Raw genomic sequence first — 24,400 nt, 5'->3', positions numbered from 1 at the left:
CATTAGGGTCAGTCTTAGCAGTGATTCACTCTCAAGTGAAGCAAGTAAGATAGCAAGTTTCCTTTTTCTGTAAGCATATGAGAAAGTACTATGTTGTTTCATTACTTAATTTGAAATTAGTAAAAGCTCAGTTTGGAACTAAGGTCAAATTGTTCTCAGGATGAAAAATTGTGAGCTTTCCTTTTTTTTTAAATCAGTCAACTTGCCTCTCTAAACAGATGTGGATTTTAAGGATATTAACAATACCTATCAAAGAAAATAACAAATATCTACAGCACTTTACATGGAAAAGAGTAGCAAAATTACCTAGTCAATTTTATGAATATTTTACTCTAAGAAAGGAAAGGTTCCAAGGCATGATTTGAACACACATAAAAAAATCCTACTTACTAGAAGGGAAAATTCACAATCTTCTCCTTTGCTAGAAATAACAAAATATAATAAAACTGGGGTCAGATGACACAACTACGTAATCACAAAAGTTCCAATCCAGAATGTTCCAAGCTCAGAATGTTGATTTTTTTTTCCTTCTTTCCTTTCATCACAAGCAAAGCAATCCTCTTCCTTTTTTCTTTCAGTAAAAAAAAAAAAATCACAAGAAGTTGAAGTGAGAAATATTAAGCAATAAAGTTTTGAAAGCATTAAAATTGACTGAGTATAAGCTCAACTTTTAAAAATTAAGCAAGTTGTATATCATGTCCATTATCCCTGTGTTAATGTATGTTTCAGATGAGTATGCCTCCTAATACTTTTCTCAAACATCTTTTGATCATGACTAATGTTCTCATTGTGAGAAAACCCTTCATCTATCCTCACATTATTTCGCTGTCATTTTATTACTAGTAGGCACTCATTCATTCTTTGCTACCTCTGACATTCATTCTCCAGAGTTTTATTTAATTATGCCATCCTTTTATTGGTCACTTCATTGTCAGAGTTTCCTAGCAATTTCTCTCAGGAGGGAAAAACAAAAAAAACCAACACCAGGCAAAAATGATAGAAAAATACATGTTGCATTCTTCTTCTCTGTGACTAGTACCTCAACATTTTCAAACAGCAAAACCTTGTATAAAGCTCTTCTTATTCCACTGCCAACCATCCAGATGAAGTTCCTGCATACTTGCAATTACCTATACATTAAGGGACAGAGGTATTATGCAGGCCCTTGAACAAGAGTTCCTTTCACTGGAACACTACCTTCCCTGCTAAATCGTTCAATTAGAAGACAAAGGACGTAGCATGGTGCTAAATTAATGAATGGATTATGTGGTTCAACAGGAGGTGGACAATCTCTAGTGATACATAAAGCCCTTAATCCTTTTAACATAAAATAATTACTTTGTAGTTTCAGATCTATTTCTAAGTAGTTTAAGGAAAGACTATTTATAGATACCAGAACATAACTTTGTTCTAAATAAAAAAGTACAATTAATAAGACTAAAGCAGTTCTTTCCTGACTGCTAAATCAAGACTGTAAAGCTGGTCATAAAATCTAATACAAAACCTAATGTTTTAAATGTGTTAAGAAATGGCCATTTAAACACCTATACTAAGCATTAATTTCTGTGCTGAATTTTAAAAATTCATGTTGTACACCATATAACTCAGCAACCCACACTGAGAATATTCAAAGTGAAATTAACAACAATATTAGTGAAGTAAAAATGTGATGTGTTTACTAAAACAGCATTGCTTTCTCAAAAATACATGGACATACCACGAAGTCTAAGTTTTTACTTTCTGAAATTAACTTCCAACAGCCTTCTAAAGGTCTATGAATATTTCATTCTTAGAAAAAGTCACTCTAGATCCAATGATGAAGGCCAGCTGAAAGCACCTCTCTGAGATAATTTTTAAAGCAAACCCTCTTAACTCTTTTAGACTCAGGAGTCACTGTAAAGACCTGAGTAAAAATGTCAAGAAAATTCAAGAAAATTTTTACTATGAAAATAGTTCATTAAATTCAGGAAGAATTCCATTTTCGTTCCTTGGGAGAAGTAAAGATAATAGCTTTGGAAAACAAAGCTGCTGTATCAGCTGATGAACCTGTAATTTTCTCTCTCACAGCCAAGCAAGAATGAGTTCTGCGTGAGAGCACAATGCAGTCATTGCTCAAAAAACTGAGGTTGCTATAACTGAACAGCTTCAGCTGGATTTTTTAATCACTTAAGTTACATGCCAATAGACTAATACACTAACAAAATTCGTAATTGTATCACTTGAACCTTGTGGAACAAGAAAAATGCAATTAAAGTTCTACCTTCTATGAAATGACGTGCCACCTTGAATATGTAATATATACTTGGACTTACAATCTCACCAACATAGCTCACTTGAGGCTTGAAAAATGAATATGGCATCAGCATATTTGTCCTAAACTGATGAGGATGGGAACTAAAGGTTGCTAAACCTCCAATAACAGTATCTCTACTATAAGCTTACAGTGGGGCGATTTTCAGGCCTGTTTTATGGTGTAGCCCGCTTACTAATATGGTTTCTACATTATAATTATTATTTTTTTTTTGTACTTAAACTTTGCAGCTTTAACACCTCTCTACTAGAACTACATTAAAACCAAATCCAACATGGTGATATCTGAGCACCTATAAACTAAATCAACAAAGACCACTACAAACAGGAACTGATTATAGGAACTGAGACCAGAGCTACCAACTCCAGATGTGAACAGGCTTCTGCCACCAGGTTCTTACAACTCCCATTTTGTGTTATCTTACCCTCCTCCACTTCTTTATAATATACGAACAGCAAAAGAAAAACGCTGAATTGAGCACCTCTGTGTTCACAGCAAGGTCCTCATTATTTCTAAATATGATGGGGCTGAGACTGTGAGCACTGGGCATAGTGCACTCACCCTACACTTGCTTCCTCCGGCCACCTCTGCTGACAAAGGCAGTGACAAGTGAGAAGGTGACAGCAAATAAAATGGAGAAGCGGACCATAGAGACCATACAGAGATTAATCGGATTCTCACTACTTAAAGTAACCTTGATTTCTTCACTGCCCTCCATGTGGTCCCCAACTTAAAGGCTTGGCAGGCAGCACTCAAGTCCAGATGGCGGACAAGTGAGTCTACTTGAACAGATTGTATTACAATGTTTTAGACTAAACAGTTATTGGATTAAACGTATAAATAGTTGTGGGAAGCCAGGGCCTCCCTCTTCCGAGCGATCATCATTCAGCTTGAAAATTATCTTCCCTCTTGTCACTCCTCTGTGGCCCAGTGAATCCTGCAACGTTGTCTGAAACTCAGCCTGTGCATGAGGACAGCTTCACTGGATCGATACCAGCAAGCTGGGCAGTGTGAACAAATACGTCTGAACAACAGAATAGCTGACACTGAAATCTTAATACCCACACCCTGAAGGACTTTGTTCAAACTTATTCTAAACTGCTTTTAAGGACTGAATGTGGATTAGCAATTGGAATGAATTACCTGTATTTCTGCAGTACATACTTCAGTTCAATTTCAGTAACAGAATCCAGTTCACATACTCAGGAGACTTATTTCAGAGTACAAAAAACGCATTCCAGAGGGAAAAAATTACTGATTTGCTTCAGAGCAGAAGCCTGCTTTTTTAAATTAAAACAATAATGCAGACCACCTTAAGAGGATCCAGGTACCCAGAGCAGCAGACAGTCAAGTCTTTGAGCTACTTTATGTGAAACAGGATATGATTTCCCAGAAATCAAATTAATTTCAACTGCTCCCACTATTTTACTTTCCCAGGTGTCCTCTAACTACAATGTTACTGCATGTACGGTTGAGATGCTGTGTTTCATTGATAAATTAAATCCTATTGTGAATATTACAAATTCATAGCAAACAGTGACTTAGGAATGCCTACTTTCTCTGCACAGAACGGGCTATTTTATAACATTCTGAATCAGATGAGGATTGTCCTCCCATGCAAAAGCACAACTTCAGGTGCCTAGCCCTTTTAAAGAAACTGAATGATGTTAGCAGCCTCCAGAACCAATGTGCAGTTACACAAGAGAATTTTTATGAAAATTTTACTCTGAAAGGTATGGTTTTTATAAGATCTGGTTAGATCATTTTGATCATTTACAAGATATAAGTTTAGAGTTACAGGAAGACAAGAACTCAGAGGTAAATGCTGTTTCATGTAGACCAAGGCCAACACATGTGTATGTACACACACATCTGTGCATACGCACATGTGTACACAAATATGTCTATGAATCTATCTGTACTGATTGATTTACCAACCTTAGCTGAAACAAATAGAAAAATGAGAAAGGCTACCATGCATTTTAAGTGAAAAATTATCAGCAATGCCCCAAACCAAAAAAAAAGCATAAGGATAATGAAAAACAATTAAAACACCTGGTGCCTGTCCAGCAGATACTCATTTCAAACTGCCCACTAAAGAAGTTAGTGCACTGCTATCAATAAATAGCTATTAAAAGAAAATTTAGACAAGAGCTTCTATCTACCCCTAGCTTAGAAGGGAAAGTTGGAACACAAAGAAAATGTTTATGTAATAACTTCAGTAAATCATTAATATGTACCATTTCTGTCAATTTCTGCCTCACCCACTCAAAGCACGGTCACATTGTCAATAACCAAATCCATTCACTGAGAATAAATAAGAGGTGTAACAGTCCTACACCTTGAATTTGGATTAAGCTTCCTAGGACTGACATCCTCCTTGAAAATTCCTGCCATCCCCCTTGAAAATTCCTGCCATCCCCTTTCCTTTTCAGTTGGAAGCTTTGGTAGAAATCAAGCATAGAACTGGAAGATGAAAAAGCTTCCAGTAAAATTGATGAGTGCTGAGACATCATGTGGTTACCAAGGGTACAAACTGTGACTAAAACTTTGAGAAGTATTCATTATTCTAAACAAATAGGATCTTGGAAGACAGTACAATTCCGACTTAAAAGCTTAACATGAGATTCAGAATGCACCTCTGTCACTGAGAAGATCTAGAGAAACATAATACATGAAAAAGCCTTAATGTGTGGTCAACAGGACCTGGTAATATGCAGTTTTAAGGAAATCAGCTACTTAGCTGAACAACTCTAAGTTGTTTTCAGGAGTTATGAAAAACAGCCTAAGTATCAAAGGACTTCATAAAACAATGAAGATTACAAAAACATTTAGTAGAAGTAATAAATCACAGACATTACCCTATACTTGAAAAAGGTTTTTTTACTATGTTATCTGTACTTTTACTCTACATGCTCAAAAACCACAATTGAAGAGGTATTTACAAGGCTCAGACATGAACACATCTGCATACAATTCATAGAATCATAGAATCATAGAATCCTAGGGGTTAGAAGGGACCTCGAAAGATCATCTAGTCCAACCCCCCCTGCCACCTAGGGGCAGCAGGGCCACCTAGAGTACATCGTGCAGGAACGTGTCCAAGCGGGTTTTGAATGTCTCCAGTGAAGGAGACTCCACGACCCCCCTGGGCAGCCTGTTCCAGGGCTCTGTCACCCTTACAGTAAAAAAATTTTTTCGAATATTCAACTTGAACCTCCTGTGCTCCAATTTACACCCATTACCCCTTGTCCTATCACTGGTCATCACTGAGAAGAGCCTAACTCCATCTCCCTGACACTCACCCCTTACATATTTGAAAACATTGATGAGGTCACCCCTCAGTCTCCTTTTCTCCAAACTAAAGAGACCCAGCTCCCTCAGCCTTTCCTCATAAGGGAGATGTTCCACTCCCTTAATCATCTTAGTAGCTCTGCGCTGGACTCTTTCAAGCACTTCCCTGTCCTTCTTGAACTGAGGGGCCCAGAACTGGACACAATACTCCAGGTGCGGCCTCACCAATGCAGAATAGAGGGGGAGGAGAACCTCTCTTGACCTACTAACCACACCCTTTCTAATGCACCCCAGGATGCCATTGGCCTTCTTGGCCACAAGGGCACATTGCTGGCTCATGGTCATCCTCTTGTCTACCAGGACCCCCAGGTCTCTTTCACCTACACTGCTCTCCAGCAGGTCAGCCCCCAACCTATACTGGGACATTGTGTTGTTCTTCCCCAAATGCAAAACTCTACACTTCCCCTTGTTGAATTTCATCATGTTTCTCTCTGCCCAACTCTCCAGCCTGTCTAAGTCTCTCTGAATGGCAGCACGGCCTTCCGGTGTGTCAGCCACTCCTCCCAGCTTAGTGTCATCAGCAAACTTGCTGAGGGTACACTCTATACCCTCATCCAAGTCGTTGATGAAGATATTGAACAACACCGGTCCCAGTACCGACCCCTGAGGGACTCCACTAGTCACACACCTCCAACCAGATTCTGCCCCATTGACTACAACTCTCTGACTCCTTCCTTTCAACCAGTTCCTGATCCACCTCACTACCTGATCACCAAACCCATACTTGGTCAACTTATCTACAAGGATGCTGTGAGAGACGGTGTCAAATGCTTTACTGAAATCAAGATAAACCACATCTACCGCTCTACCATCATCTATCCACCTAGTAATTTCCTCATAGAAGGCTATGAGGTTAGTCAAACATGATTTACCCTTGATAAAACCATGCTGACTGCTCTTGATGACCCCCATGTCCTTGATATGCCTGGAGATAGTGACAAGAACAAGTTGTTCCATCACCTTTCCAGGGATGGAGGTGAGGCTGACCGGTCTATAGTTACCCGGGTCCTCCTTCTTGCCCTTCTTGTAGACTGGGGTGACATTTGCTATTCTCCAGTCCTCAGGCACCTCTCCTGTTACCCATGACTTACTGAAGATGATGGAGAGTGGCCTAGCAATGACCTCCGCCAGCTCCCTCAGCACCCTTGGATGCATTCCATCTGGACCCATCGACTTATGGATGTCCAGATTACTCAGCTGATCCCTAACCCAATCCTCATCTACTACGTCAAATTCCTTATCTATTCCTTATCTATTCCTTATCTATTCCTTATCTATCTTGACTACTTCTGGGGCTAAATGAATCTGGGGCTCATGTGGAAACCCTGCAGGAGTAAAGACAGAGGCAAAGAAGGCGTTCAGCACCTCTGCCTTCTTTATATCCTCTGTCACCAGGGCTCCCATCTCATCCCTTAGTGGGCCAATATTGCCTCTAGCGTTATTTTTACTAGCTATGTATTTGAAAAAGCCCTTTCTATTATCCTTAACCTGACTTGCAAGGTTAAGTTCCAAGGAGGCCTTAGCTTTCCTAATTGCCTCCCTACATCCTCTGACGACAGTCCTGTATTCCTCCCAAGTGACCCCCTTCCATGATCTGTAGATTTTCCTTTTCCACTTAAGTTTTCCCAGCAGTCCCTTTTTTAACCATGCTGGTCTCCTAGCTCCCTTACTAGATTTCCTAACCATAGGGACGCTCTGATCCTGTGCTTGCAAATAGTGGTCCTTGAATATTGACCAGCTATCTTGAGCCCCTTTATCTTCTAACACCCTGTCCCATGGGATTTCTCTTAACAGTTGATTGAGGAGGCCAAAGTTTGCCCTGTGGAAGTCCAGGGTTTTGGTCCTACTGGGTATTCTGTTCCTTCCACACAGGATCCTGAACTCTACCATCTCATGATCACTGCAGCCAAGGCTGCCATTGACCACCACTTCTTCGACAAGGCCCTCCTTGTTGGTTAGTATAAGATCCAGCAGCGCTCCTCTTCTAGTCGGCTTGTCCACCATCTGCATTAAGAAGTTATCATCAATGCACTGGAGGAACCTCCTAGACTGTGAAAGGCTGGCTGTGTGAGTCAACCAGCAGATATCAGGGTAGTTAAAATCCCCCATGAGGACTAGGGACTGAAGTTGTGAGGCTGCTTTCAGCTGCCTGTAGAAGGCCTCATCAACCTCCTCGCCTTGATCAGGAGGTCTGTAGTAGACCCCCACAACTGTGTCACCCACACCAGCCTGCCCCTTAATTCTTACCCACAGACTTTCAACTTGCCCCTCATCAGCCCCTGCACAAAACTCAACACATTCTAGTTGCTCTCTCACATAAAGAGCAACTCCACCACCTCGCTTCCCCGCCCTATCTTTCCGAAAAAGCACATAGCCATCCATGGCCACATTCCAGTCATGTGACCTATCCCACCATGTCTCTGTTATCGCTACCAGATCATAACCCTTAGCCCGTACACTGACCTCTAATTCTTCTTGCTTATTCCCCATGCTGCGTGCATTAGCATACAGACATTTCAGGAAACAAACAGAGCACACTGGTGGGACTAAATCCTTCCTAGACCAACTGCCTTTGGGCCCTGGTTTGTTCTTCTTGTGTTTGTCCCTAACAGACCCAGTTTTCTCCCCTTCTCCCTTCACATCTAGTTTAAAGCTCTCTCAATGAGCCCTGCTAAGTCCTGCCCCAAAAGCCTCTTCCCCCTCTGGGACAGGTGCATCCCACCTGTCACCACCAGGCCAGGTGTCTCATATAGCATTCCGTGATCAAAAAAACCAAAACCCTGTCTTTGGCACCAGTCTCTTAGCCACTCATTGACCTGTAGACTCTTCCTATATACCTCCCCACCCATTCTTACAGGAGGGATGGAGGCAAACACTACTTGTGCTCCAGACCCCCTAACTAGCCGTCCCAGGGCCCTGAAGTCACTCTTCATTGCAGTAAAGTTAAGAAGAAATGTAAATATGCAAGATTCAGGAGTATTCCCAGCCTTAGCCTAGGCAAAGCAACTGGATAAGGAAAGTAACTGAACATGGCTATTTTCCAGTAGCAGAGCAGAGAGCAATAGTGATAAGAAATTATTAAAAAGTTGAACTAAAAGAACAAATTTAGATTTTATTCCTCAAGTTGCAAATGATACAGCCCATACACCTGAGCAATTCTGTGAGCTCAAAATATTGTTCCACAAAGGGACCACACAATTGTAATTATCACTTAGATTATAAACAATACACAAATTTGTATGCAGCACAGCCAAATTATGCTCAGCTTAACAACCCATACATCTGAAATTCAAACGTAAGTTGCTTTAGATTCAGAAGGACAAGTAGTAGTAATGCAATGGCATAATTAGGCAACTGATTAAGAGGACAATAAAGAACCTGGGGTATTCCAAAATGGTATTCTCAGATACAATCACCAGAAGAATATAAAATCCTAACAGAAAATCCTATTAGGTGGGAGAACAGTGTCCCCAGGGAAATGACAAAAGTTCACCACTTCAGCAATCATGAAGAAGAAAGCTGTCATGAGTCTGCCCTGGCAAGAATCTAAATCTTCCCCATCTCATATCTCTGGCATTATTTTCTGTCAGCTAAATACTGCCCTTTTTTTTCTTTTAATTCTGTCATAAAAGGAGCATTCCATTCAATTCAAGTATAAATTTTCTCATCTTTCTTAGAATATGAAGGACTTGTGATAATAGCATATAAAAATATGAATTTCTCTATCGGAAATGCAGCTTTAAGGATGACTATAAAGCATCTTTCAACTTATTTAATAGCAATCTCTCATTACTGATAGTTCTAACAAAACAAAAAAGAATGGTTATTACATTTGATAGACAGACCAAACATTAAAGATAGTATTATGTATGTACTATAACATATCATAGCATTAGATTAAAAAATAACAATACTTTTTATTATGCCAGCTTTCAGATTATAGCAAGATGAACATGCCTGAACCATATACCAGGTAAAATTCATTTTTTAGTTCTGATCATTAGCTTAGCCAATAAAATGTGATCTTTAAAAATCTTCATTTTTAGAAGTATTTTGATCTGAAGATCCAAAACAAACAAAACCAAAAAGCACAAAAAAAAAATTTTTTTACTAACTAATTTTTCCACAGCACTTAGGACTCAAGCAGATACAATCTGCATTTTCCATGTGGCTGCTCAGGATGTGCTGCATAAATGGCTGCAGAACAGAACAGGGGAAAAGATCAATTACACCACTGATCTGTCTTATGACAGCAAGGATGCCAAATGGAGACATCTGGGACAGGAAAGTTTCGGTAATCCAATTACAAAACGCTATCAGGCTGCTCTAAGCATCCCTTATTTCATTTACTGTATGCAATCACTGAGGACATCAAGGTTTTCTACACAGATTTGTTAAAATAAGAAGTGCTAATTAATTTTGTTAAGTTTCTCCAAAACTTTAGTTTATGAGGAATAGAAAAGGAATAGAAAAGAAAAGATATTTTTGCTATTTGAAAAACCATTTTTTCATGTCCTTCTTAGGACAGAGTAAAGAAGAACATTTAGGCATTTTGTTTAAAGAATTTTAAATATTCAGGCATTACTTACCACTGTTATTTCACTTCCCACATAAGACAGTTAATTTAAAGCTTTAAGTGTGATTTAAGAGAAAATAAAACAAAACAACAAAAAACCTATCTGTTCAACAACAGATAAAATGGCAAATTACACAAATGGATGTAAACCTTCCACCTAAAGTACATCCATAAAGTGCTTCAAGGTAAATCTACAGTCTGAGTTGAGCTTTCCTTCAAAGATTCAACCATTGCCACACCTCAATTTTTAATAAAGTTTTTTAGTAGGAGTCTATAATTGGTATCAACTGCTAAACATTTTCTTGCATGCTGTTTCAAAAGTCTAAAGACTGCACAGTCTAGATACCAAGCCCAAAACTGTAAGGATTAGAAGACACATAAGGCTTTATATTCAGGTTTCATGTTAAATCAAATTTCAAAAGATAAAGAAACTATTTTACCGCTATTTTGTTGAAATAATAGAGGTCTTGAAAAATCAAAAGTCTGTCTCTTACACTACATGTGCCATTGAATCTATGCTAAACACTTATTCATCATACAACTTTTTGCTCCTTTTCTTTTTCTCCACTTACTCTACCACATTTCTCATTATTTCTTTATCTAACTTAAACATGCATGCAGGACAGTAATCAGATTGAAAGAATGCTACAGATCATCAAAAACAGCATCAGGAGACAGAGGAAGGAAACAAAGGGCAGAAGGCTTTGACGCACATAGCTCTGCAAGAATGAGAACAGCTACATTCATGGTAGAACATCATCACAAATGAGAGTAGGAGAGGAATTTTTAAGTATGAAGTAGCATCCTGGCTAAAAAGGAAGGAATATGGTAATAATCATTAATAACCCTGACTAAACTAGATGAGCTCAGTACATTAACCCAACAGAAAACAAGAACGCATGGCGCAGAAGCAAAGGGAACATGCCAACCTATCCCAGTTAATTGCATAAAAAACAGAGGTATGTTCAGCACTGAAGATTCTCTTGGGAAAATTATGATATTTAACATTGAAAGATGTAAAAAAATACACACAGTTGCTTCTCTCTATTAGAAAATAAAATAATCCTAGAAAAACTGTCAATGTTACCTTTAGTCCTCATCTAAATGGAGAACACTACACATCAAAGAACAATCTGTTCTTTATGAGCACTGTGTGACAAGAAATAGGCTCAAAAATGTGAGGCTTGAACACACAAAAATTTAAGCTAGATCTTTGAAGAGAAACAAAATTGCTTTTAACAAGAAGACACAGTAATAGGTCACTTAAAGATATTGTAGAGTATCACTAGAGGCTTCTCATGGCACATCAGATAGACATTTGTCAGGAACAATAAAGGCATAGCTAAGCTTTGAGATAAATGATCAGTTAGATCATCCTTTCAACAACATCTACATTTTCTTACAATTGCTGTAACTTTAAAACCCAGCTGGGAAAAAGGTGAAAGGCAGAAGAAGAAAAAGGTAAGGAATGATGACATGGCTAGCAGCCCTGAAATATTTCAAAAATATTCATGCAAGCTAGGACATTACAGAAGCTTACATTACAGAAATGTAAGATTCCTACAACATTGTTATATATCGTCAGCATCTTTTGGAGTGGATTTAAGCTCAACAAGATACTTCCACCTTATCAAAGCTGATACACAGCTATACACAGCTTCCCTGTGTCAGACTCAGCCGTAGCAACACTTACCTATAGAAAAATAGTTACTGATTGCATATCAGTGGTTTAATTAATCTTGTATGATATATATAAATATAATACAAATAAGCGATGCCAACCAATTTATAACAAAAAGCCAAGCAGTGTATTTCCAAATGCAATATTCTCATCTTGACTCCTTTCACTTTTCATGGTTTTGCCTACTTAGAATGTGTATAAGACACATAAAAAGAATGAAAAGGACTGGGAACATGCCTTACAGCAATTGCATGTATGTTAAAACAAATTTAGTATCTCGTACTCTTTGGAAACCATAAATTAGTATTTTCTCCCATTATGAACAAAGTTTCCAAGAGAAAAGTCCTTCAGTTACTTGCTGCTACTTTTATAACCAGCAACATTTTTTTTTATTTCACTTTAAATCAAGGTACAGCTCAGCACCAGAATTAAAATAATTTTAAAAGTCTTCATATTAGCTCTTCAGTGCAAACCACAGGAGAAAGTTGTGGTGTTGCTCTTCATCAAATTTCCAAATTATTATATTTTCTTTCTGGTTATTTCAAGACAATCCAGTGTTCTTTATTTGTGTCCTCAGTACTGGGGGCTGCCGTGGGTGTCCACAATACAAAAAAGCAAGCAGCAGGATTAAAGAGAAGAAATGCAAATATTTGTTCACTAACATATTCACACTGCCAATCTAGAAATAGCTTCAATGAAACCAGATGACTGATTATCAACTAATTCAAATCCATTCTCTAATAGTTCTTTAAATTTTTATGGATGAAAAGAAGTTTCTGTAGTTATCATTAATAATATTTTACTGTATAGGACAATGTATTGTAGTAACTTAAGAACTTACATAAATTCCACTCTAAACAGAGCTATAACATAGTATTTCACAAACAACACAAAAAGTTGTGCTAATGTTCTCTAGTTTCCCTGTTCATCTTTCTCTGCTAGAAGCAATCTTCAATCTATCTAAAACTTTGACTTGGTCCTCTCCTTTCTGCAAAGTTATTATTTCTGTCTTCCAGTCTTGTATAACTGAACTAGATACCTCTAATAAATCAGCATTTATGCCTACTTTTCAGTATAGTCAACATTTTAAAAGAAATTAAAATTCCTTGTCCTCACCAAAACAACGTTTATTTTCCTTGCCTAAGATCCACTCCCAACAACTCAAGATCTTCTCATTTTTAAGTATTTTACTCCCAGTGACTTTCTAAGTGCTTAAGGTTTAAAAAGTTGATCAGGAATAATATTTCCTTTCTCTAGTTCTTAACCTCTCCTTCCATACAACCACCCCAACAAAGACACAAAGCAAGCAGGAAAGAGAAAACTGAGCTGTGACTTTTTTTTATCTCACAGCATATACATTTTGTCCCTACTACATCAGCCTCTCTATCAGTGTTCATTTTGAAACAATTCAATGTACGTTCAACCATTTCCCAACTCCCATCAATACTATGGAAATCTCATCAATCCTTTTATAGGAAAATATAGGTCTACAGGAAAACTTAGGTTGGCTTTACACATTTAACCTCCATCCTCTTTGCCTTTTACCATTGTGCTTCTGGACAATACTGAGAAAAGTTATCTCCCAGAGCACAAGATCCTGTGGTCTTTCAGTAAGAATTATAAGTTTCCTCTGAAGAGATTTAAAATGTTATTATCAAACTATTTACTATAAGAAAGCTCAAGTTTTGCCTTTTACAGACAGATGTTTTTGCCCCACATACTCTGGGCAAAGTACCACAGTTTTCAACATGAGGTCAGTAGAACAAGAAAAGGAGCCAGAACTTAACTTGTATATATACAACTGAAATACATACAAGTAATTCTCAAAATTATCTACAATGTATAAAACTCTGAAATACACTGTTACACTTTCCTCTAAGGTGGTGTTTTAAGTGAAGCCAGTGTCTCTCATGTGGCACTAGTTCATGTAAAGATACATCTGTAGATACAGTAAGTCTGTATATAAAACTAGTATTTTGTCTGCAGGAGCAGTACGTAGCCCACTCCATTAACGGCAAAATAATAAGCAGGAATGAAAATTTGAGGTATAAGAATATGCAGAAAGCTGAGAAGTGTTAATTAATCTATTAAATCAAGAAAAACAAAACAACAACAAAAAAACCCAGCTTGAACTGTAGGACTAAACGGCTGAGCAAAGAATATCCATTCCAATTCTATTATGCACCACCTCTGCAACAGGACAGGGAAACTTTACAGACATAATGTAATTGTAGGTATCCATTTTAACTTGCCATTATTTATGTATTAAGAACAGATTCCATTTAAGAAGAAAAAGACAATTTCAGCTTTTCTTGGTAGCAGATCTAGCACAAAAGTTGCAATGCTAGCGCATCAGAAAAAGAGAATCAAGAGTATTACACATTAAATTAAAAAAAAAAAGCACCTTGTAAGTAAAGTTTTGAAAATTTTAGCAACAGAGAGCAGCACATTACTACCTGCACTTGCTAGAAAGAGTTTAAAAAAGAATGCTTAGAGTGAAGGTGTTCATTTTCTTACACTGATATCTGAGGGATATATCTCAGTGATCAGATTATTATTTAATTTAATAAGACCACAAAGTGAGACCGTTATTTAGATACTTCAGTAAGGATTTTTACATAATAACTTTGGCCTTTTATAACCATAGAACATCCCAAGATGGAAGAGACCCACAAGGATCATTGAGTCCAATTCTTGACTCCACATATGGCAACCCAAAACCTAAACCACATACCCAAGAGTATTGTCAAACCACTTCTTAACATCAACAGGCTTAAGGTTATGACCACTTCCCTTGAGGAGCTTGCTCCGGTGCTTGACCATTCCCTCAGATAGGAATTCTTTCTTAATATCCAATCTGAATTTTGCCTGAGGCAGATTTTAAGTCATTCTCTTGAGTCCTGGCACTGGACACCAGTGGGAAAACAGCAATACTTTCCCAGCTGCTCCCTCTCATTTTACTTCTATCGCCTATAACCTTTAGTAAACTATACAGTTCTTTAAAGAAAAACAATCAAACAAATTTTCAACCATAATTCTCTTTGTCAGAGCAGACAGTTCAGAGAGGATCTACTAGTAAAATTGTTCTTTCCTTCCCCTTCCCACCACAAAGCACAACTCTTCTGGCAACACTAACAAGATAAAACATGCAAAAAAGAACATAACCAACAAAAAAACCTACAGTTCAGTAAGAGTCATCGCCTGCCCTACATGAAGTTACAGAGACACTGAAAGGGGCTCTGCTGGTTGGCTTAGCACTGAGTATATGTGAAACTAGGAAGTATATGCAAGCTAGGAAGAGAGAAGTGCAGTAAGATCTAGTGGGTATGAAACTTGAAAAAGGCAAATATACCCCCCATTAAAACTCCCTTTTGGCACATCTCCCTATTGAAATACAAAAGTTGCTGAACACTGTTGGTACCAAAACTGAATTAAAACTGGTTTTTCATGCCATGCCTTTTTCAGCCACAAGATGCCACGAAGAGAGGACCAGCTCTAGAGCAACACACGCACACACCTCCTGCCATCCCTTCAGCGTTATTTCTAACATTTCTTTTAACTGGTTCCACAAACACGGGGTTTAACTTCATCCTCCTGATGGCTGGCCGCAGGGCTCCTAACCCTGAACCACGCCAGGCGCGCCGTGGCGGACAACCCAACACCGGACGGCGGCCCTTGCCCTTTTTGCTCAAAACCAGGGATTTAAAGGCCGCACCCGCCCGGCCTGGGGCATCCCCGACGCTTGGGGAGGGCGGGCCCGGCGCTGCGCCCTGCAGCCGGCCATCTTCCGCGGGGGAGCGGGGGTGCTCCTGCCCGCGCCCTCCGCCCCACCGGCGCCCTCCTCAGGGCTAGGGAGGGAGAGGAGCCGGCAGGGCAGGAGGAAGGCGGCCCGCAGCCTGAGGAGCACAGGGGAGACAGGGAGAAAACCGCCGGGCCGGGTCGCCGCCGGTGCCCGATGGCGCTGACGAGAGGAAGGTAGCCCCAACCCCTCAGCCGGGCGCGATGGCGAAAGAAGCGAACGGTTCTACCTCCTTTTTTTTCTGTCCTCCCCCGAGCTGGCCGCAGAGGAGGAGGAGCAGCAGCAACAGGAGGGGGAGGCAGCTCCCGGTCGGCAGGTGCAGCAGCAGCCGCCGCGGTGCCCCGGTGCCCAGCGCCATGTTCCCCCCGCCGCCCGGACGGAGCCTCCGCCGGCGAGCACCTGCGGCACCGCTGCCCACCTCCTCCCCGCTGATTGGGCTGCGGCTCCGGCCAATGGCGGCGCCCCGAGGCGCGGTGCCTCTCGGGAAATGTAGTTCTGCTGCCTCCAGCCTCGCCGCCTCGGCACCGTTCCAGCGGCGGGAATCGGCCCGGGGGCGGCCGCAGGGTGCGGGATGGTGACGGGTGATGGGGCCTCGCTGTCAGCTTTGTGAGGGGCAGTGTGCTGAGCCAAGGCCGTGGCCCCAGAAGCAGCGGTGGTGCCCAGGGGCTGTGGTTCTGTTCTGCCCACCTGGGGCTGAAGTGAGCGGCTTTACCTCCTGCTCCAGGTTCCCGGCCACTGCTGTCTGAAGCACCAAGTGCAATGAGGAATCAAGACTGTGTATAAAAAAAAAAAAAAAGGAAAACTAAAGACCCTTTTCTACACGTTTACATGCTTGCACATGTCAGATTTTACTAATCACAAAAAAAAAAATTATATTTGCAGAAAATTAATGTAAGACACTAATACAATTAATTTTAATTTAATTCCCAGAGTACCTACCACATAGCTTTAATTTTATACTCTCACTCATGGTACAGTTTTCAAATCAGTGATAGCAGATATTTTGCCATGGAAGTACACACTGCAGTGCACAGAGTAGGCAATGAGTGTACACTTAACTTTTTTTTCCCCTCAGATTCCAAATACTCACCCATGCTTCATTAATTAGTTATACACATCAGTGACGAAGACTCCAAAGACAGAACTACTAATTTCTTCAGATATTTTGCTACATCACTCAAAAACCTATATGAGGCACTGATACTCAAAATTATCTGTTTATTTTTGGTTCAGAGGATATTTTGATGATACCATATGCTAATTGGATGGCACTGCTGACACCTAGCATTTAAAACATTAAATAAGCTGTTGAGTTCCCTTCAATAATCTTTGCAATGTGCCTTTGAGAAGTTACTTATGCCCATAGAAACTGTAGATGATATTCAGATAATCAACCAGACACTTAAAATTGATCTGAGTGTCTGAGATTAAGAGTTCAGACCATCTGTTACACATATCCATCAGATTCTGACTGTCATTGGACAATAATAATCAAAAGTGGTATGCAATCTTGACTCTGCTTCTCAAGTATTTGGGAAGGTTGACCCAACAGCTCTTAATTATAGATTTTTAGTCCAGGGTTGCAGTATGTCTTTTAAAAAGGTGATGTCTATATGCCAACATTTTTGTAAAGAGAAATCACAAATCCTGTCACGTCAGATCTCAGCTACCCAAAATTTACACTGTTCAGTAAACAGCCGAGGAAGGAATCAATGGGGAAGGAATGAGTTCAAAGAAAGACTGAAAACAGGAAATGGAAAAGAAGACAAGAGAGAGGAAGAGGGCTACATGGATGAGTGAAATGAATGTAGGAAGCTGACAGGTGAGAAGTTTTGAGGGTTACCTATGTGTTCCAGGGCTTTGAATGTCCAGTGTCTTCTGGAGCATGTTGACCTATTCTCTCCTATATGAGCTAGGTGAGAAAGGGATGAAGAAGTCATTATACCTCACCTTTTTCTGGTTTTTTGTTTGTTTTTTTCCCGTGAACTAAGGAGAGAGAGATCCTATTTCAGTTAAGGAAGCCCTTATACTACTGAGGCTGCATTAACCTCAGATAGTTATTTTGTTTTGTTTTGTTCTTTTCAGTTCAGATTGAAGTATCCTTTTCATCTCCATGAAACCCTCTCTCTGTCCTAAACCATCCACTTGTAAATATTCTAACACCATTTCTAGGGCATGGCTAAAAAGGAAGAACAGGAACAACTTCCCGGGAAGCAAGAGAGCCAGGCTCTTGAGAAGCCTACACATCCAAAACTGTCTCACATATTATTTGTATTTGTATAAGTACTTCAGCCTGACAGGGAGAAAAAGTATCTCAGTATTCCCACAATCACTACCACTATACTGTGCTAGAAAATTCAAATTAAATTCTGAAATTAACTATTTAATAAGTTAAGTGACATAGTGAAAATAGTGTGAACTTCGTATTGCCGGCCACTCATGATCTCTGCCTCCCTTCTTCCCCCAGAAAATGAGAATGAGGATGGTAAGTGATTAGAAAATAAGATAAAAATAGCCATCATTATAATGGATTACAGAGATATCTAACAGACCACTGCATTAAGAGATAGGATATACCTATCATTAAAAAGGACCTTTTTTAATTCCCTTCATTTAGGAGGTAAGAAACTTTGCACTGGAATAAGAGAGGCATATTATAATTAGTGTGCTAAAAATAACATTTCACTAAAAAGGATTAGACTACTCTTGCTAAATCCAGAAGGTCATTTCTTTGGGACCTTGATGTAAACAGACCTTGTTTAGAAATCTGTTGGTCTCTTCCTGAGCCTAATAAACTGTGGACCTTCCACATTTTCCCTGTATGAAAAGAACATTAGAACTACTGAGAATGTGAAAACCACTGAGAACTCTTCATTCCCTGAAAAGACTACAAAATTTCTTCAACTAACTAACTGTCAAAATCATTACTTTCATTTTGAATGAAAAGTATCCATTTTCAGGCACCTGAAATCCTGACCCAAAGCAGAAAACTGCTACTTGGGCAGCTTTACTTCTTTTCTGCTCAGTTTTCTAATCTTCATATAAATCAGAACCTTCATGGCCTGGTTTTTTTTATAGCACACTGGGTAAAAAAGACTTCACACAGCCGATGAAATAGCTGCGATACTATAAACAAGTGACCTGGTGAACCTGCAACTGTAAAGTGTTTTCCTACATATTTTGTACTCTGAGGCTGTATGTAGTCCATGCTGACAGAACCAACCTCAAAGAAAATATACACAGGCATAGCTGTTGCATCATGACATGGATGAATATAAACCTGGTAGAGCAGACCTAGAGGGAAGGGAAAACAAACAAAGAGTATAAGCCTGGAACAAAAGTGCAGTGCTGGAAAAGGGGAAATTAATGGAAAAGATTACCTGAAATCTTTAGTTTACATTTGTAATGTTACTGTTCTTGAGAGCTGTTAACTAGTTTCGAGTTAATTATTTGAGTCAAAAAAATATGAAGACATATTGTACTTGTAATAGTGTCGATCTATGTGGCCCAAATAACCCTGCAAATGTTGGGCTGAGTGTCCTGACCTTAGAAAATAGAACATTCTTTGGTACTTGAATGCAAATGCAAGACTCTGGGACAACAAGGGTAGTACGCTTTAAAAAGTAAAGTAAAAGACTTCCTAAGGTTTATGAGAAGAGAGTGGCCTATGCATTTCTTGTGAACTTCACATTTTCTGCAAGATGTCTTGAATAAGAGTATTAAAAGCCTCATGTGAGCTGAGAGACTATGCCCATTCACAATATTGCATGAGCCTCCTAATTGTAACCAGAGAACAGAGCTTTGGGAGTTGGCTAGACTGGTTACCAGAGGAAAAAAAAAAAAAAAAAGTGACCTGTTTTAAAGCCTTTCAGTAACATGTTAAGAATTAGTTATTCTTATCTTGCTTACCTACTTTGTTGGCTTTTTTTTTTCCTTGAAAAGCAGCATTCTTTGTGTGCTATATAATTTGTATTCATGAGTGAGGAAAACCAGCTCTCACAGAAACAGAAAGTTTAATATAATTATCCAGAGATTTATAGGTGAGGCTCAAGCCAGTAGTTTTTTTTCTGTTTAAGTAATCCTCTTAAATTTAAACCTGACCTTTGTTACAGCCAATTGAGTCCTAACAGAAGAGTTATGCGAGTTAGACAGCCATATTCAGACATACGTAAAAAAAAAAAAATAGTTACTGCTGTGGTTGTCAGGTATTACCTGTTTCTTGGAGTCACTTTTAGCTTTATTTAGGGAATTTTGTTGCTTTGTTTTGGTTTTTTTAATTGGAAGTAATTTCCATGACCCCACAACAGCAGGAGTCCAGCATTACTTCCTCTCAAACTATGCACCCATTCAGGAGTGAGCTTTTTGTTCCTTATCAAGCCCATCACTGGAACATTTAGTTATGATAGCAGCTTGGCCCAATGAGAGCTGTCACATGAGGCTTATACAGTACAGCTTAATGGGAAAAGGAATTACATTTGTTAAATACAATTTAATATTGAGCTGAACAGAAGCAAAGCAGTTTGTTCATGTTATTAAGCTCTGATGAAACATCCTATCTCTGGGAATGCTTACATGTTTCTGTAAAACTGAGGCTAAAATATTTTGATGATTCTTAATTAAAATTTCAAGTATATGAAAAAAAGGTGGATCAAAGTAAATTTGGGATCAAAATAAATAATGTGACAGAACTTTCCACAAGAAATTTAAAGTTCTTTTCTGACTCCTGTATCTGAAATGTGTAGAAGAAATAGGTTTGGGAAGTGATCCATACTGGTATAATCCTGCTCTTGTGGCAACAGGTGTGTGCAGAGGTTATGATAACAAGTGTCAGAGGCAGCAGCAAGGGCTACTTCCAAGAGAAAAAAATACAAACTTCTGCCCAAACACAGTTTACAAAGAACAATCTTCTACTTCTTTTATATGATCCTTTAACAGTCACAGGTCACAGGTTGCAAACTTTAATATTGAAAGATGGATTTACTCCTACAATCAAACGGGAAGGTATCATCTGGCTCTCAGCCATCACCCTCTTGATCTCTCCCTGACCAGTGAGCCACATCACATCCAAGTCAGGTCTGAAGGATGGTACTGACCCACATTTTTCCTTTCTCCTAATAAAGATTAAGCGTGCAAAACAAAATTTAAGAGTTGCTGAGAGATTCTGCCTCCCAGAGAGGCAAATTGCCATTAATAAGTTGCTGTCATTAATAGCACTATTACCTCTCACAGATGTGCTTTTCAAGATACTGAGGCTCATGGGGTTTGGCATAGCTCAGATCCTAATGCATGCCATTAGAAAAAATCTGTTCATGGCTTATGGTTGGCAATAGAGTAGTAGCTGCTGATTCCTGTTCTGTTTACTACAGTAAAGAAGATAAAACTACCTATTTACCTGTCAGCCATCTAATCTTACTGGCTTACTAAACGGACTATTGCATCTATCTTTTATTATTTTTTTTTCATTTTTTTTCCTAAACAAAAAATGGCAAGAGCAGCTGTCATTGGAAATGCCTGCTTAAATTGGAACCAGAGTAAAAAATTTTTCATAATTTTTTATTCCTGAACAATGCACTGATCCTTTCCTTGGGAATACAGTGGTAATCCTTGTGACAAAGCATGCTGTGTCCGTTGTTGCACATAAATTTTATTAGCACGTTTATACCATTTAGATAATAGATAAGTGCTATGAAACCTGACTAACTACAAAACCTCATAGCATCTTCACTTTGGTATTTTCTGTTGCATTTAATTTCAGTAAACTTCTTACTTATGTATACAGCTCGAGTGATGTAAATTTTTCTATCATGGTTCCATTTCACTGACTGCAACTGAGATTCCCAGAAATATTTTGCAAAAAACTTCTGGATGGAATTGAACAAAGTAATTTACATTTACATCAACACACATACATTTTAATTTCTTTTGGTTTGTAAACTTTCTTTTTTGCTTTGTTACTAAATTAATTTCATATTATTATGATGAATGCATTGTGTCTTATCTTGGATAAACACTCACATACAGAATAGAATAATATGTATATTCAGGAAGCTGAAAAGAACAATCTGAGCATAGTGAAGAATTTTCTTATTGTACATTACATTTAAGGATACAAATATATACATAGCTGCATGTAAGTTTATATTAACAATGGGGGTTCTTATATTTAACCACAGCTCAGACTGCATTCTTGATTTGCCCAATTTTGCATTCATATTGATAAAACAGAAGTAATTACGATTATGGATCCTGGACCTTTTCAACTCTCAGGCTTTAGAGTACTCTCTTAGAGTACACCTGTAGGATAGGGAAGTGAGGGTGTAAGCAACAGGTAGGACATTTATACTTCCTGGGATTGTTCAAACTGTCAGGCACTAAGAGACATGGCCCAAGTATCCCTTTGAACGAAATGGACGAGGCTGGAAAAAAATGTGACAGGCAGGTAAAAAAGACTTAGTGCTGGTAAGTTAGTACATGCAATAAATTTTGCAAGCAGACAGAGCTTTTATCTGTTCATAAAGTAGTCTGACTACTGTAGTCTGTCTCTGTCTGGGCATATGTGTCACTAAAAATTAAATTAGGAAAATAATTATTACAAATAAATGTATAATCAGATATTTTTCTTCCTAGCTGTATTTTGAGTGGATTAGGATTTAGATTGATTTCTTATTCTAGTTACAAACCTTGTTTTGTTTTGGTTATTTAATGTGGTTTGACTAATCTTATTCTAAAAGTGATTTTATCTGTGTGTCATCTATAATATCATAGAAGTGTTTTTAACCTTGAAGAAAAGTTACAGACATGCATCAACAACATCAGATTGTGGAAACTTTGAGTTACGAAAGTGAAAACAAACCATTTAGAAAAAATGTTTCAGTGCCCCAATGAACAGCAAAATCATTTCCAAATAATAAGTATGGTTTTTAACTACTCTGTAATAACTTCTAATTCACACAATTTTCCACTTAATTTAAAATTCACTTTTTGTTTTGTCATTAAGAAGTTTGTATCTTCAGTAACTTAAAGAGGTTTAAAGGATGGTGAAGCTATTATACTTGATTCATGGTTTAGCTGTTCAGTTTTTGCCTATGAACATCTGGGCTGAAAAATATTTTGAAATTTTCCATTGTTGAAAAATAGTAGAAAATAAAACTTAGAAATATGCCAATATTTTATTTTAGAACTATGCCAATAGCCACCTGTAGTTTTTAGAAGAGTGTGACTATAACCCATTACACTCTCAGCAGCAACAGCTATGCTATTTTGTGAGAAAAGTCAAAGTTTGGCATTTGAATATGCTCATGCATTTTAATATTTCGCTCCAGAATCAAGACTGAAGTAAATGTTTTATATGAATCATAGAATAGCTTGAATTCACAGGGACCCATGAGGATGATCGAGTTGAACTCCTGACTCTACACAGGGCATCCTAAAAGTTAAACCATGTATGTTTAATGTAAGAGCATTGTCCAAATGCATCTTGAACACCAACAGGCGTGACATGAATGTCAAAGTGTTCTCTTCTGGTGGATTTGTATCACCTAATTCTGTTTGAGTTAAACTTTTCTATGATCAAATATACCAGCTATTTTAGATAAACTGGGGAGGGGTGGAGGATCAATGAAGGCCAATGGCATCCTGGCCTGGATCAGGAACAGTGTGGCCAAGAGGCCCAGGGAAAGGATTCTTCCCCTGTACTCAGCACTGGTGAGGCCACAGCTTGAGTCCTGTGTCCAGTTCCGGGCCCTTCAGTTCAGGAAGGAGATGAGGTTCTGGGGCAGGTCCAGAGAAGAGCAAGGAGGCTGTGAAGGGATCCAGCACAAGTCCTGGGAGGAAGGGCTGAGGGAGCTTGGGGTGTTCAGTCTGGAGAAGAGGAGGCTCAGGGGAGACCTCATCACTCTCTACAACTCCCTGAAAGGAGGTTGGAGCCAGGGGGGGGGGTCGGGCACTTCTCCCAGGCAGCTCTCAGTAAGACAAGAGGGCATGGACTTAAGCTCTACCAGGGGAGGTTTAGGTTGGATATTAGGAAGAAATTCCTGACAGAGAGAGTGATCAGGCATTGGAATGGGCTGCCCAGGGAGGTGGTGGATTCTCCATCCCTGAAGGTTTTTAAGAAGAGACTGATGTGGCACTCAGTGCCATGGTCTGGTAACCATGGTGGTAGTGGATTAAGGTTTAGACTTGATCTCAGAAATCCTTTCCAACCTGTCTGATTCTCTGATTCTGTGAATCGCTCTGAGAGGGCTTGGTTTTGTTGCCAGTATAGGCACCTTATTTCAGTGTAAGCAATAAACTGTTGGTTGGTAGACAGGGGAACAAATGAACACCATTCATGGATCTATAATCAATAAATACTTTGGGAGCATGAATGGCAAATAATCTTTATTTTGGAGTTAGGTCATTACAATTAGCAACTGTGCCTGAGAACCCTGAACCTTCTATCTCCTAATGGTTACCTAGAACAAGAGTTTTCTCTTGCCATTCAGTCTGGCTTTTGATTTCTGCAGATACAACAGTAAATCTCTGAACTGGAACAATACAGATTTGATGGATGGACCACTGGGTGGATAAGGAACTGTCTGGCTGGCCACACCCAAAGAGTTATGATCAGTGGCTCAGTTCCAAATGGGGATGTGAGACAAGTGGTGTTCCTCCAGGGTCGGTACCAGTGTTTTTTAACAT

General features: G+C 39.1%; 1 protein-coding gene across 1 annotated transcript in view; it reads right to left on the bottom strand.

Annotated features, from left to right (window-relative positions):
* Positions 1-16,142, bottom strand: part of TUSC3 (tumor suppressor candidate 3) — a 115,644-nt gene extending 99,502 nt beyond the window's left edge. Inside the window, exon 1 of the mRNA XM_030449737.1 lies at positions 15,951-16,142. Coding sequence (XP_030305597.1) covers positions 15,951-16,079 — 129 coding nt within the window. The 5' untranslated portion in view covers positions 16,080-16,142. The remainder of the gene's footprint in view (positions 1-15,950) is intronic.
* Positions 16,143-24,400: the final 8,258 nt, after the last annotated feature.

The sequence above is a fragment of the Calypte anna genome, chromosome 4A, assembly GCF_003957555.1.
Source record: "Calypte anna isolate BGI_N300 chromosome 4A, bCalAnn1_v1.p, whole genome shotgun sequence".
Taxonomy (NCBI): Eukaryota; Metazoa; Chordata; class Aves; order Apodiformes; family Trochilidae; genus Calypte; species Calypte anna.
Note: the sequence above shows the minus strand (reverse complement) of the source record. Positions and strands in the feature narration are given on the sequence as shown.